At 56.4% G+C, this 15,926-nt stretch overlaps 1 protein-coding gene across 1 annotated transcript in view; it reads right to left on the bottom strand.

Annotated features, from left to right (window-relative positions):
- The window catches only part of ZNF638 (zinc finger protein 638), a 61,064-nt gene that overhangs the window by 19,990 nt on the left and 25,148 nt on the right, over positions 1–15,926 (bottom strand). Inside the window, 12 exon segments of the mRNA XM_054065967.1 lie at positions 309–434; positions 2,753–2,893; positions 4,765–4,806; positions 6,528–6,656; positions 8,023–8,154; positions 9,427–9,479; positions 10,090–10,158; positions 11,012–11,167; positions 11,910–11,978; positions 13,930–13,973; positions 14,126–14,184; positions 15,190–15,321. Of these exon segments, the coding sequence (XP_053921942.1) occupies positions 309–434; positions 2,753–2,893; positions 4,765–4,806; positions 6,528–6,656; positions 8,023–8,154; positions 9,427–9,479; positions 10,090–10,158; positions 11,012–11,167; positions 11,910–11,978; positions 13,930–13,973; positions 14,126–14,184; positions 15,190–15,321 (1,152 nt within the window).

Genomic DNA, 15,926 nt, shown 5'->3' with positions numbered 1-15,926 from the left:
GGCCAGATCCCTCTGGAGATCCTCCTGCCCTCCATCCATGGATCCAGCCTGGCCAGATCCCTCTGCAGATCCTCCTGCCCTCCATCCATGGATCCAGCCTGGCCAGATCCCTCTGGAGATCCTCCTGCCCTCCAGCAGATCCACACTCCTCCTCAACTCGGTGTCATCTCCAAAGGCATTGAGGCCGTGGATGAGAACCACTGCGATGGACACCTCCGACACCGCCACCCTTTGACCGCTCTTCATGAGAAGATGTTTTGAATCCACCGAACCCAACTTATGACATGAAAAGAAGGAGAAGTCCTCACCGCGGTGGAGTGGTGGTGGGGCGATAAGGTGCACGTCAGCGTGTGGTCGCCCATCCGGTAGGGACAGCGCTGCAGGAAGCTCTGCATGGACCGCGCCGCCTCGGGGCTGTCCAACTGCACGATGGCCTACGAGAAGACAAAGCCATGGATCAACCCACCCTCCACGGCATCTCAGCAGCTTCACAAACGGACCCTGGAATGACCTCGGGAACCACCCAGAATTCCTGGAGGGTTTCACCACCTTCACTTCGCGTCAACCGGAGAAAGCGGTTCTGTTCATAGAGTGATGGGGTGGGTGGGAAGGGATCTCTAAGGTCATCCAGGTCCACCTCCCCACCACGGGCAGGGACACCTCCCATGGGATCAGGAGCTCCAAACCCCATCCAACGTGGCCTGGAACCCCTCCAGGGTTCTGGTTGACACCAAGTGAGAATCTGGGAATCATGGAATGGTTTGGGTTGGAAGGGACCTCAAAGCTGTAGGAGGTCAGGGTGGGAGAGGTGGGGTTGTTCAGGAGAAGAGAAGGCTCTGGGGAGACCTCAGAGCAGCTTCCAGGAGGGAAAGGGGCTCCAGGAGAGCTGAGGAGGGGCTCTGGATCAGGGAGTGGTGGACAGGATGAGAGGAAGGGTTTGGAGCTGCAGAAGGGGAGATTGAGATGAGATCTTGGGGAGAAACATTCTCCTGGGATGGTGGGGAGACCCTGGAACAGAGCAGTGGTGGCTGCTCCATCCCTGGAGGGGTTCCAGGCCAGGTTGGATGGTTCTTGGAGGTCTCTGATCCAGAGGGAGGTGTCTCTGATCCATGGCCGGAGGTGGGACTGATGGATTTTGAGGTCCCACCAACCCAAACCCTTCCATGGTTCCAAAGTTCTGACTCACCATCAACCAGAACCCTCAGATCCCATCCCTGGAGGGGTTCCAGGCCACGTTGGATGGTTCTTGGAGCTCCTCATCCCATGGGAGGTGTCTCTGCCCATGGCAGGAGGTGGACCTGGATGATCTTTGAGGTCCCTCCAACCCAAACCCTTCTATGATTCTTCTGAGCTGCTTTAGTTTGCGTTTCAGTTCTCATCGTGAGCTTCGAATCGGTTTGAGAGCCCAAAGTGACGCTCACGGTTGATGACACCATTTGATGTCTTTCATTGCGGTCACTTTGTCACTGGAGAAGCTGAGGTTCCGCTTTGGGCGCTTCTCACGTCCAGGAGATATCAGCGATGAGGTCCATCAGCACCGAGAACGAAGCGAGGCCTCGTTCCTGAAGCTCCTGCTGAGGAACCCACATCAGCGCGGCCTTCCGGAAGCCGTTGGGATGCAGATCTTGGTGGAGCTGCTCCCTGGACCTCCTGTGGTCCACAACAAAGGGCCTTTGTCACGGTCAGAGCCCTCAGAGCAGAGCGCGGTTCCAACAGAGCTTGGAAGGTCCATCGCCACGTGGGGGATGTGGAGACGGCGGCCGTGGGGACAGTGGCGATGGAAGCGCTCGCTCTGGAACTTTGTGGTCATGGTCATAGAATCATGGGATGGGATGGGTGGGAAGGGACCTCAAAGGCCATCCAGGTCCACCTCAGCCATGGGCAGAGACATCTCCCACTGGATCAGAGACCTCCAAGCCCCATCCAACGTGGCCTGGAAGCCCTCCAGGGATGGGATCTGGGGGTTCTGACTGACGGTGAGTTAAGAACTTTGGAACCATGGAAGGGTTTGGGTTGGTGGGACCTCAAAATCCGTCCAGGTCCACCTCCTGCCATGGGCAGAGACACCTCCCACGGGATCAGGGACTCCAAGAACCATCCAACGTGGCCTGGAACCCCTCCAGGGATGGGATCTGGGGGTTCTGGTTGATGGTGAGTTAGAACTTTGGAACCATGGAATGGTTTGGGTTGGTGGGACCTTAAAATCCATCCAGATCCACCCCCTGAGATGGGCAGGGACACCTCCCATGGGATCAGAGACCTCCGAGCCTCATCCAACCTGGTCTGGAACCCCTCCAGAGATGGGATCTGGGGGTTCTGGTTGATGGTGAGTAAAGAACTTTGGAACCATGGAAGGGTTTGGGTTGGTGGGACCTCAAAGCCCATCCAGATCCACCTCTGCCACGGGCAGGGACACCTCCCACTGGATCAGGGGCTCCAAACCCCATCCAACCTGGCCTGGAACCCCTCCAGGGATGGAGCAGCCCCCACCGCTCCGGTCAAGCTGTCCCAGAGCCTCCCCACTCTCCCAGGAGACCATTTCTCCTCAAGCCCTCATCTCCACCTCCCCTCTTGGAGCTCCAACCCACATCAGAAGAACCTTTTTGTGCTCAGGAGAAGTGAAGAAGAGGTGGAAACCTTCATCTTTCCTCCCCAGAGCTTTCCTGGCTCACCGAGAGGTGAAGAACGCTCTTTTGAGAGCCCTTTTGTCCCTCCTGAGGTGGACCTTCACCCCACGGAAGGCGTTCCTCACCTTCTTTCTGTTCTTCAGGACAACGTAATGGTCCACTTTGCCGAAGCGAAGCCCCACGCAGACGGCTTCGAGTTCTCTGTAACCGTCGTCCGGCAAATTCCCCAAATGGACGAAGCGCCGCCGCACGCCCGCGGTGTCCACCTGGGGAGAAAGGGGGTGGGGGGGACCCCCAACCCTGGTGGGACTTCAGCCCCACAACCGCGTGAGGAGGAACCCCCAACGACGTTCGTTCGGTGGCGCTCAGATCTTCTCCCACCCCCCCCCAAAAAAAATGAATCGGCATTTGCGCTCCGAAAGGATCGGAGGGGAAGAGTCCACCCAACGGCCCCTCCCCACGCAGCGAAGGGAAGAGGCACAGAGAAGGCTTTGAGAGCATCTTCAAGGTCCCTTGGAGAGGGCCTTCAAAGTCCCTTTGAGATCATCTTTAAGGTCCCTTGGAGATGGCCTTTAAGATGCCTTTAAGATGGCTTTCAAAGTGCCTTTGAGATGGCCTTCAAGGTCCCTTTTAGATGATCTTTAAGGTCCCTTTGAGATCATCTTTAAGGTCCTTTTGAGATGGCCTTCAAGGTCCTTTTAGACCATCTTTAAGGTCCCTTTGAGAAGGCCTTCAAGGTGCCTTTGTGATGGCCTTTGAGGTCCCTTTGAGATCATCTTTAAGGTCCCTTGGAGATGGCCTTCAAGGTCCTTTTAGATCATCTTTAATGACCCTTTGAGATGGTCTTCAAGGTCCCTTGGAGATGGCATTCAAAGTCCTTTCAGAACATCTTTAAGGTCCCTTTGAGATGGCCTTCAAGGTCCCTTCGAGATGGCCTTCAAAGTCCTTTCAGAACATCTTTAAGGTCCCTTTGAGATGGCCTTCAAGGTCCCTTCGAGATGGCCTTCAAAGTCCTTTCAGAACATCTTTAAGGTCCCTTGGAGATGGCCTTCAAGGTCCTTTAAGATCATCTTTAACGTCCCTTTGAGATGGCCTTCAAAGTCCTTTTAGACCATCTTTAAGGTCCCTTTGAGATGGCCTTTGAGGTCCTTTGAGATCATCTTTAAGGTCCCTTGGAGATGGCCTTCAAGGTCCTTCTACATCATCTTTAAGGTCCCTTTGAGATGGTCTTCAAGGTCCCTTCCAGATGGCCTTCAAGGTCCCTCTGAGATGGCCTTCAAGGTCCTTTAAGATCATCTTCAAGGTCCCTCTGAGATGGCCTTCAAGGTCCTTTAAGATCATCTTTAAGGTCCCTTTGAGATGGCCTTCGAGGCCCTTTTAGGCCATCTTTAAGGTCCCTTTTAGATCATCTTTAAGGTCCTTTTGAGATGGCCTTCAAGGTCCTTTTACATCATCTTTAAGGTCCCTTTGAGATGGCCTTCAAAGTCCTTTCAGACCACCTTTAAGGTCCCTTTGAGATGGCCTTTAAGGTCCCTTTGAGATGGCCTTCAAGGTCCTTTTAGATCATCTTTAAGGTCCCTTGGAGATGGTCTTTAAGGTCCCTTTGGGATGGCCTTCAAAGTCCTTTCAGAACATCTTCAAGTTCCCTTTGAGATGGCCTTCGAGGCCCTTTTAGGCCATCTTTAAGGTTCCTTTTAGATCATCTTTAAGGTCCTTTTGAGATGGCCTTCGAGGTCCTTTTAGATCATCTTTAAGGTCCCTTTGAGATCATCTTTAAGGTCCCTTTGAGATGGCCTTCAAAGTCCTTTTAGACCATCTTTAAGGTCCCTTTGAGAAGGCCTTCAAGGTGCCTTTGTGATGGCCTTTGACGTCCCTTTTAGATCATCTTTAGGGTCCCTTTGAGATGGCCTTTGAGGTCCTTTTAGATCACATTTAAGGTCCCTTTGAAATGGCCTTCAAGGTCCTTTTACATCATCTTTAAGGTCCCTTTGAGATGGTCTTAAAGGTCCCTTGGAGATGATCTTCAAAGTCCTTTTAGACCATCTTTAAAAGGTCCCTTGGAGATGGCCTTCAAGGGCCTTTCCAACTCAACCCCTTGGAGGACCGATGTCACACGGAGGCAAAGCCGCGCACCCACCTTTGGGTCGGACTCCTGGATCAGAGCCGTGAAAATCGCCTCCTTGGAAGAGAGAGAGAGAGAGAGGAACGGTGAGAGCCGAGCTGAGAAAACCCAACCCAACATCACCCACAGCTTCAGCGGAGCCTCCACAGAGCCTTCCGGTCCTCCTTCAGTAACCACCAACTCAACAGCACCTGCAGAGCCACCAGGGGTGGTCCTCATGGTCTGAAGACCACGACCCAAACGGACCTTAAAGGGAATCGGGATTTGGAAGGATGAAGGATGAGAATGGAGGGGATGGGTGAGAACCAACCCAACCCCTGCTCTGCACCACAAAGCCCGGGAGAGCCTCCAGGGAGGAGACACGAATCTGCTGGAGGGTCTCCAGAGGGACCTGGCCAGGCTGGATCCATGGCTGGAGGATCTCCAGAGGGATCTGGCCAGGTTGGATCCATGGATGGAGGATCTCCAGAGGGATCTGGCCAGGCTGGATCCATGGATGGAGGATCTCCAGAGGGATCTGGCCAGGCTGGATCCATGGATGGAGGATCTCCAGAGGGATCTGGCCAGGCTGGATCCATGGATGGAGGATCTGCAGAGGGATCTGGCCAGGCTGGATCCATGGATGGAGGATCTCCAGAGGGATCTGGCCAGGTTGGATCCATGGATGGAGGATCTCCAGAGGGATCTGGCCAGGCTGGATCCATGGATGGAGGATCTATAGAGGGATCTGGCCAGGTTGGATCCATGGATGGAGGATCTCCAGAGGGATCTGGCCAGGCTGGATCCATGGCTGGAGGATCTCCAGAGGGATCTGGCCAGGCTGGATCCATGGATGGAGGATCTCCAGAGGGATCTGGCCAGGCTGGATCCATGGATGGAGGATCTCCAGAGGGATCTGGCCAGGCTGGATCCATGGATGGAGGATCTATAGAGGGATCTGGCCAGGTTGGATCCATGGATGGAGGATCTCCAGAGGGATCTGGCCAGGCTGGATCCATGGATGGAGGATCTCCAGAGGGATCTGGCCAGGTTGGATCCATGGATGGAGGATCTCCAGAGGGATCTGGCCAGGTTGGATCCATGGATGGAGGATCTCCAGAGGGATCTGGCCAGGTTGGATCCATGGATGGAGGATCTCCAGAGGGATCTGGCCAGGCTGGATCCATGGATGGAGGATCTCCAGAGGGATCTGGCCAGGTTGGATCCATGGATGGAGGATCTCCAGAGGGATCTGGCCAGGCTGGATCCATGGATGGAGGATCTATAGAGGGATCTGGCCAGGCTGGATCCATGGATGGAGGATCTCCAGAGGGATCTGGCCAGGCTGGATCCATGGCTGGAGGATCTCCAGAGGGATCTGGCCAGGCTGGATCCATGGCTGGAGGATCTCCAGAGGGATCTGGCCAGGTTGGATCCATGGGCTGAGCCCAAGAGGATGAAGCTCAACAAGGCCATGGTTGGGTCTCTCCAGGCTTTGGAGCAGAGCTGCTGGAGAGCCCCCTGGAGGAGAAGGCCCCGGAGGTATGGGACAACAGCAGCTGAACTTGAGGCAGCAGTGGCCCAAGTGGCCAAGAAGGCCACCACCACCTCCTTGGCTCAGCCATGACTTCCCTGGACAACCTTTTCCAGGACCTCCCCACCCTCATCAGGAAGAACTTCGTCCTCACGTCCACCTCCCTCCTCCCCCGTTCCCCTCCGTCCATCCCTCGAGGCCTTTGGAAGAGGTCCTTCCCGAGTCCTCCTGGAGGCCCCTCAGGTTCTGGGAAGGCGGCGCTCACCTCATCGCTGACGGAGGAGCACCGGGCGGTGGTGGCCACGCAGAGTTGGTTTCCATCCAGAGACATCGGGAAACAGCGGTAAAATCTGACCATGGCATGGGCGGAGCTCCTGGGGATCTCCAGAAACGCCTTCGGAGACCAAAAACCCCATCGTGGTTTTATGAAACTCATGGGATTTGGCACCAAAAAAAGGGCCCTGTGGGGTGGGGTCACCTGAGGTGGGGTTGGAAACCATCTGGGTGGCTTCTCAGGGCAGGAGCAGCACCAACCGTGGCATCAGGGGATGGGTTGGGGTGGAAGGGACCTCAAAACCCATCCAGGTCCACCTCATGGCATGGGCAGGGACACCTCCCACTGGATCAGAGACCTCCAAGAACCATCCAAGCTGACCCAGAAGTCCTCCAGGGATGGGATCTGGGGGTTCTGGTTGATGGTGAGTCAGAACTTTCGAACCGTGGAAGGGTTTGGGTTGGAGGGACCTCAAAGCCCATCCAGGTCCACCTCATGGCATGGGCAGAGACACCTCCCATGGGATGAGGGGCTCCAAGAACCATCCAACGTGGCCTGGAAGCCCTCCAGGGATGGGATTGGGGGTTCTGGTTGATGGTGAGGTAGAACTTTGGAACCATGGAAGGGTTTGGGTTGGTGGGACCTCAAAATCCATCCAGATCCACCTCAACCATGGGCAGGGACACCTCCCTCTGGATCAGGGACCTCTGAGCCCCATCCAACGTGGCCTGGAAGCCCTCCAGGGATGGGATCTGGAGGTTCTGGTTGATGGTGAGTTAGAACTTCAGAACCATGGAAGGGTTTGGGTTGGAGGGACCTCAAAGCCCATCCAGTTCCACCTCTGCCATGGGCAGGGACACCTCCCACTGGATCAGAGACCTCCAAGAACCATCCAATGTGGCCTGGAACCCCTCCAGGGATGGGATATGAGGGTTCTGGTTGATGGTGAGTCAGAACTTTGGAACCATGGAAGGGTTTGGGTTGGAGGAACCTCAAAGCCCATCCAGGTCCCATGGGCAGAGACACCTCCCATTGGATCAGAGACCTCCAAACCCCATCCAACCTGGCCTGGAACCCCTCCAGGGATGGAGCAGCCACCACTGCTCTGTTCCAGGGCCTCCCCACCCTCCCAGGAGAACATTCCTCCCCAAGATCTCATCTCCACCTCCCCTTTTCCATCTCCAATCCATTCCCTTTGTCCCTTCCCTGCCCTCCCTGATCCAGAGCCCCTCCCCAGCTCTCCTGGAGCCCCTTTCCCTCCTGGAAGCTGCTCTGAGGTCTCCTCGGAGCCTTCTCTTCTCCTGAACAACCCCAACTCTCCCACCTTCTCCTCACAGAGGTTCTCCAGCCCTCCCATCATCTCCATGGCTTCCTCTGGACTCGTTCCACCACCTCCGTGTCCTCCCGGCGTTGAGGACTCCAGAACCGGATGCAATATCCGACTAATTCTTAATTATCATTGTTAATTCCCATCAGTTGCGATTACCTTCTTGTGGGAGGAAACGATGAGAACGTCCCTCACACCTCCAAAGGGCTTCGCCAGGTTGGAAACGTCCTCGACGGAGTAACCTTTCTCAGGTAGGTTTGAAACGAGGACCACACACGTGTCTTCAGGGTCCTGCGAGGGAGGAGAAGGTGCCCATGAGTTCCTCGACTCCAAAAGCCATGTTCAAAGAGCGCTGCGACTCCAAAGAACATCCATGGAATCATAGAAACATTGGGTTGGAGAAGACCTCTGAGGTCATCGAGTCCAAGCGGTCACTAAACCATAACATTAAGCACCGCATTTGAAAGCCCTCCAGGGATGGGACTCCACCACCGTCCTGAGGAGCCTCAGATGGGGCCTCAGAGATCCTTCAGCAGAGACTGATGTTCCACCTGACCCCACCCTGGAGCAGCTGGAGGCCATCTCTTATCAACCCATCACCCGTCCCTTGGGAGATCTCCCTCTGGAGATCCTCCATCCATGGATCCAGCCTGGCCAGATCCCTCTGGAGATCCTCCTGCCCTCCATCCATGGATCCAGCCTGGCCAGATCCCTCTGCAGATCCTCCTGCCCTCCAGCCATGGATCCAGCCTGGCCAGATCCCTCTGGAGATCCTCCCTGTCCTCCATCCATGGATCCAGCCTGGCCAGATCCCTCTGCAGATCCTCCCTGCCCTCCATCCATGGATCCAGCCTGGCCAGATCCCTCTGGAGACCCTCCCTGCCCTCCATCCATGGATCCAGCCTGGCCAGATCCCTCTGGAGATCCTCCCTGCCCTCCATCCATGGATCCAGCCTGGCCAGATCCCCCTGGAGATCCTCCTGCCCTCCATCCATGGATCCAGCCTGGCCAGATCCCTCTGGAGATCCTCCTGCTCTCCATCCATGGATCCAGCCTGGCCAGATCCCTCTGGAGATCCTCCATCCATGGATCCAGCCTGGCCAGATCCCTCTGGAGATCCTCCTGCCCTCCATCCATGGATCCAGCCTGGCCAGATCCCTCTGGAGATCCTCCTGCCCTCCATCCATGGATCCAGCCTGGCCAGATCCCTCTGGAGATCCTCCTGCCCTCCATCCATGGATCCAGCCTGGCCAGATCCCTCTGGAGATCCTCCCTGCCCTCCATCCATGGATCCAGCCTGGCCAGATCCCTCTGCAGATCCTCCCTGCCCTCCAGCCATGGATCCAGCCTGGCCAGATCCCTCTGGAGATCCCCCATCCATGGATCCAGCCTGGCCAGATCCCTCTGGAGATCCTCCAGCCATGGATCCAGCCTGGCCAGATCCCTCTGGAGATCCTCCAGCCATGGATCCAGCCTGGCCAGATCCCTCTGCAGATCCTCCAGCCATGGATCCAGCCTGGCCGGATCCCGTCCCCGGGATGAACACCCTCTGCTCCCGCTGACCTTGCCGGGCGGCTCCAGTGTCTCCTCCCTCTCCGCAGGCGCTGCCACAGCTCCTACAAAAAAAGGTGGGACAGAGAAATTCTTGGGTTCCTCTCAATTCCAGAGAGGAACACATCACCAACCAACGGAATCCTCCTTCATGGAATCGGTTGGGTTGGAAGGGACCTCAAAGCCCATTCAGTTCCACCCCTGCCATGGGCAGGGACACCTCCCATGGGATCAGGATCTCCAAGCTCCATCCAACCTGGCCTGGAACCCCTCCAGGGATGGAGCACCACCACTGCTCTGTTCCAGGACCTCCTCACCATCCCAGGAGAACATTTCTCCCCAAGATCTCACCTCAATGTCCCCTCTTGGAGCTCCAAACCATTCCCCTCCTCCCACCTCTTCCCTCCCGGATCCAAAGCTCCTCCTCAGCTCTCCTGGAATCCTTTCCCTCCTGGAAGGTTCTCCGAGGGAGACCTTGGAGCACCTCAACCATATCTCCTGGGGGTTTTCCAGCCCCATGAAGTGGTGTTTGAGGTTTCCAGCAGTGAACTGAAGTCTCAAACTTCTCTTTCCCGACACTTTGTGTCATCCAAAGTTCTCCCCTTGGAAGCTTTGGTTTCCAATCCACGATGGCAAAGGTTTGGGAGCAAAAATCCCCATCCCGGCGTCGTTTACCTTCATGGATTCCAACTCCATCGAGGTCTTCCATCTCCAGCGCCACCAGAGGTTCCCGCGCTGCCACCTCTGAAGACATCGATGGAAGAAGACATCACACCACGAACCATCCCATCATTTTATCCCTTAAAATGAACCTTCTCGGCTACGACCCATGAGTTGAGGTTCAAGGAGGACCTCACCAGGTTGGATCCATGGGGGCCAAAGCCAACGGGGATGAGGTTCAACCTCAGGACCACGTCCTGCGCTTGGGACACAACAACCCCGAGCAGCTCCGGGCTTGGGAAGAGCCACTGGGAAGCTGCTGGAGGAGAAGACCCCGAGGGTGTTGGTGGACAACGGCTGAACATGAGCCAGAAGTGGCCAAGAAGGCCACCAACACCTGGCTTGGATCAGCCATGGGGTGGCAGCAGAAGCAGGGATGGCATTGTCACCCCCGGTGAGGCCACACCTCGAATCCAGGCTCCTCATTCCAAGAAGGACAATGAGGTCCTGGAGAACATCCAGAGAAGGGAACGGAGCTGGGAAAGGGCTGGAGAAGAAGGGTCGTGAGGAGCAGCTGAGGGACCTGGAGGGGTTGAGCCTGGAGGAGGCGGAGAGGAGACCTCAGCGCGGTGAGGAGGTGGTGGGGACGTGGTGGTTGGGGTCTTCTCCAACGAGAAGGGAACGACCTCAATTTGCCCCCGCGCAGGGTCCGGTGGGACGGCAGCAGAAACGCCTTCACCAGAAGGGTTTGGAGGCCTCCGTAGAGGCGGTCCAGGACAGCCGTGGAGGTCCCATCTTGGAGGGGTTTAGAAGCCCTGGAGATGAGGTCCTCAAGTATCTCATTCAGTAGCAGACAGGGACAGTCGGCCTCGATCTCAAAGGTCTTTTCCAATCAAACCCTTCCGTGAACCCCACAGCATTCCGGTGTTGGAATTACCTTCGGCAGACGCAGCGTCCGTCCCTCCTTCAGCCTCGGTCTCCTCTGGAACTCCACCCCATTCCACCACACTCTGCGTCTCCATCGGTTTCGTTCCCTCAAGTTCCGTCTCCACTCCAGTTGACGTCGGAAGGTCCTCATCCACGGCCGCTTCTGCTGGAAAGGGAAGAGCAGAAAGGGTCTCCTCCATCCCAGGATCTCCCACTGCTCCGTTGGGAGAAGGAGAAACCGCACCACCCATCTTCCTACGAGCTCTGGAGAGCCCTCCAAGCCCAGGAGCTCCTGCTCCTCACCACCCATGGGCTGGAAAAGCTCATCCCAACTTTGGAGGACAACCGTGTGGTGGTGGAAGGATCTAAATCTCCAACCCCATCTGCTTTGCGTTGTCTTCTGCTGCTCCAGAGCCACCGACGGCACTGAGAGCCTCGACGTTGTCCCAGTGGCTTCCCCACCCGACCAGAAAAAAAGGGGGATAAAAACTTGGATTCAACCTTCAGTTCCTGCTCGGAGAAGAAGGAGAACGGGGAAGAACAAGCGTGGGGGTTCATGGAATCCAAAATGGGATGGGTTGGGTGGAAAAGACCTCAAGGAGGATCCAATCCCACCTCCTGCCGTGGGAAGGGACATCTCCCGCTGGATCAGGAGCTCCAAGAAGCTCCATCCAACCTGGCCTGGAACCCCTCCAAGGATGGAGGAGCCACCACTGCTCTGGAGAACCTCATCCCAGGGCCTCCACACCCTCAGCGTGAAGAAATTCCTCCTTATATCCACTCTAAGTCTTCTTCTCTTCCATTTAAAGCCACCTCCACCCTCATCCCATCACTCCAGAGCTTCCTAAAAAGCTCTCCTGGAAGCCCTTGAGATCCTGGAAGATGCTCCAAGTTTTCCACTCTCTTACCCACAGCAATGGAGGGGGTTTGGGTTTCGGTGTCTCCCTTCACTGCCGATTCCTTCGTCTCCTTTTTCCCTGCGGGAAAGCCCCAAACCATCAACGAATGGAAACGCTTACGGTTCCATCAAATCAGGAGTGAAAAAATTCCACACGAAAACAGTTTAATCGGCAAAATCCCCACCGGAACCATCAGTGGAGTCCAAAGGTGAAAAGAGAAAGCCATGGAGAACGGGAATTGGGTCGGGATGGCTTTGAAATGGGAAGGGGAAGACTTAGAGGAGACACCAGGAAGGAATTCTTCACGCTGAAGGTGAGGAGAACCCTGGAAGAGGTTGTCCAGGGAAGCTGTGGCTGCTCCATCCCTGGAGGGCTTCCAGCTTGGATGGGGTTTGGAGCTCCTGATCCCATGGGAGGTGTCCCAACCCATGGCTGAGGTGGGACTGGATGGGCTTTGAGGTCCCTTCCAACTTAAACCATTCCATGGTTCCCGGATTCTCACTTGACGTCAACCAGAACTCCCAATCCCATCCCTGGAGGGGTTCCAGGCCACGCTGGATGGGATTTGGAGCTCCTGATCCCATGGGAGGTGTCCCAAACCATGGCTGAGGTGGGACTGATGGGCTTTGAGGTCCCTTCTCCCCCACCCGTTCCACGTTGCACTCCACGCTCCGGTGGGTCCTTTCCACCCTGGTGATTCTATGGTTCGACGATTCCATGATTCGATGTTTCTCCGACTCTTTCCCTCTTTTCGGGGCCCCATTTGGCGAAGCGTTGACGTTGGCTTTGGGGTTCTCCGCAGCTGCTGCGGGAGGAGCTGCTGAGCCGCAGGACGGTCCTACGCATCTCCGAGCTTCCCCAGGGCGGCTTTTCCGATCAGGACATTAAGAAGATCGTCCAACCCTTCGGCAAAGTCAGCGATCTCCTCGTCCTGCGCTCGCGGAATGAGGTGCGTTGGGTGAGCGGTTGTCCAGCGGTCACCAAATGTCCTCTTTGGAGTGGGGTTGGGCTCCTCGAAGAGGTTCTCCTCAAGGATCGCGGCCGTTCTCTTGGAGTTGACGGCAATCCTGGATTGAGAACTTCCATCTCGATGGCTTCCAGGGCCTTAAAGATCAGAGGGAGGGAGAAGCTCGTGGTACAACCCCCAAATCCAGGCTTTTCCATCGGATTCCGTGGTCCACCAGGGCCAGGGAGGGCGTTCTGCCCCTCTGCTCCGCTCTTGGAGATCCCACCTGGAGTCCTGGCTCCAGCTCTGGAGTCCCCAACAGGAGGAGGACACGGAGCTGTTGGAACAAGTCCGGAGGAGGCCACGGAGATGATGGGAGGGGTGGAGAACCTCCCGTTGGAGGCCTGGCTGGGAGAGGTGGGGTTGGAAGGGACCTCAAAACCCATCCAGTTCCACCTCCCCACCACGGGCAGGGACACCTCTCACAGGATCAGGAGCTCCAAACCCCATCCAACGTGGCCTGGAACCCCTCCAGGGATGGGATCAGAGGGTTCTGGTTGACAGCGAGTGAGGATCCGGGAATCATGGAATGGTTTGGGTTGGAAGGGACCTCAAAGCCCATCCAGTCCCACCTCCCCACCTTTGGCAGGGACACCTCTCACGGGATCAGGAGCTCCAAACCCCATCCAACGTGGCCTGGAACCCCTCCAGGGATGGGATTGGGGGTTCTGGTTGACATCAAGTGAGAATCTGGGAACCATGGAATGGTTTGGGTTGGAAGGGACCTCAACGCCCATCCAGTCCCACCTCCCCACCACGAGCAGGGCCACGGCAGGAGGTGGCACCGGATGGGCTTTGAGGTCCCTCCCGACCCAACCCATGGCTCTTCCCACGATGTTCACGATTTGTCCGATGACAAAAGGTCTTTCCGGCGTCTCCATTCCAACCCATTTTATGCCTTTCATGGACTTTCGACCCAATTTACTGCATTTTATTCGCTTTCCGCTCAAGAAGAGAAGAAAAGGACCAAAGGGCGAAGGTGGTGACAAAGCCACCGCTCAACGAGAGGTGACGATGTCTTACCTGGAGCGGCGTCGGCGGCCGCGGCCGTGGGGTTGGGATCCTTCCTGCCAGGAGGAAAAGACAAAGGCAAATCCGTTTTGGGGATAATTCAGGACTTTTTAAGCAGATAAACAAAAGAAGGAAAGAAATGGAGCAGAGCGGAAGTCATCTCCTTTCCGAACGTTCTCCGAGAGCGGAGGAGGTAACGGCAACTTACGGAGCGCTCGGCGCGGCCCTTCTCGTGGTCGGAGAGCGTTTCTTCAGGATCGTTTTGGTCTGGAATGAAGAGAAAGAAGAAATCGGATTTCGTAGAACCACAGGAATGGGTTGGGTTGGATGGGATCTCAAAGCCCATCCGGTTCCACCCCAGGCCACCAGCAGGGACACCTCCCAGCAGATCCAAATCCCATCCAACGTGGCCTGGAAAAGCCTTCTCCAGGGATGGAGCAGCCACCACCACTCCGAGCAACCCACCCTCAGCGTGAAGAAGTTCCTCCTTATGTCCGATCTAAAGGTTCTTCACTCCAGGTTGAAGCCACCCATCCTCATCCCATCCCTCGAGGCCTTTGTGAAGAGCCCCTCCTCAGCTCTCCTGGAGCCCCTGCAGGGACTGGAAGGTGCTCTGAGGTCTCCCCAAAGCCTTCGCTTCTCCTGAACAACCCCAACTCTCAGCCTGGTCTCCAACAGGAGGTTCTCCAGCCCTGGGATCATCTCCGTGGTCTCCTCTGGAGTTGCTCCACCAGCTCCACGTCCTCCTTGAGGACTCCAGAGCTGGACCCAGGGCTCCAGGTGGGTCTCCCAGAGCGGAGCAGAGGGGCAGAATCCGTCCCTCCATGGTGGCCACGCTGCTCCGGGTGCAGCCCAGGACACGGGGGGGTTCTGGGCCACGAACGCACCGTGGTGGCCCCTGTGGAGCTTCTCAAACCATCTTTTCTACTTCATAAAGGTCTCTTTCTACACCTCCATCAATATGATATGAATTCATAGTGATTTCCCGCGAGCGGCGGTGGCCGCTCCATCCCTGGAGGGCTTCCAGGCCACGTTGGATGGACTTTGGAGCTCCTGATCCCGTGGGAGGTGTCCCTGCCCATGGATTGGAACTTTGAGGTCCGTTCCCACCCAACCCATTCCACACTTGGACGATTCGTAGATGGATTTTAGACGGACGCTCAGGAGAAAGAAATGAAACCACGGAAATCTCGTTGGGTGGTGGCCGTGGGCTTTGGAGAAGGACACCACCACCTCCGTGGCCTCTGCAGGGGTTCACCACCAGCTGCTCACCTGCCCAGGAGGGGCTTTGGGCCTCTCGGCTACGCTGATCTTCACCCGTTTCCCGTTGACCAACACCGGCACAGTTTCACCGTACTCCACCGCTGCCACCACGGCTTCTTTGTAGTTCATCTCCAAGAAGGCCTGAAACAAACGGCCCCTTCAGCCTTTTCTCCCACAGCTTCTCCTCCAGGAATCCAACCCCACCGCGGCTGCAGCTCCAACTCTCGCCAACGTCACAGAAGGGGTTGGGGTGGAAGGGACCTCATCTCCATCTCCATTCTCCTGCAGCTCCAAACCATTCCCCTCGTCCTGTCCCTTCACTCCCTGATCCAGAGGCCCTCCCCAGATCTCCTGGAGCCCCTTTCCCTCCTGGAAGCTGCTCTGAGGTCTCCTCAGAGCCATCTCTTCTCCTGAACAACCCCAACTCTCCCAGCCTGGCCTCCGACAGCTTTGAGGTCCCTTCCAACCCAAACCATTCCATGATTCCCAGATCTTCATTTGCCGTCAACCAGAACCCCCAATCCCATCCCTGGAAGGGTTCCAGGCCACGTTGGATGGGGTTTGGAGCTCCTGATCCCATGGGAGGTGTCCCCCAACCCATGGCTGAGGTGGGACTGAATGGGCTTTGAGGTCCCTTCCAACCCAAACCATTCCATGGTTCCCAGATTCTCACTTGGTGTCAACCAGAACCCCCTGATCCCATCCCTGGAGATGTTCAAGGCTACGTTGGATGGGGTTTGGAGCTC

The sequence above is a fragment of the Cuculus canorus genome, chromosome 4, assembly GCF_017976375.1.
Source record: "Cuculus canorus isolate bCucCan1 chromosome 4, bCucCan1.pri, whole genome shotgun sequence".
NCBI classification, from domain to species: domain Eukaryota; kingdom Metazoa; phylum Chordata; class Aves; order Cuculiformes; family Cuculidae; genus Cuculus; species Cuculus canorus.
The sequence above is the reverse complement of the archived record's forward strand: the minus strand, read 5'-3'. Positions and strand labels throughout refer to the sequence as shown.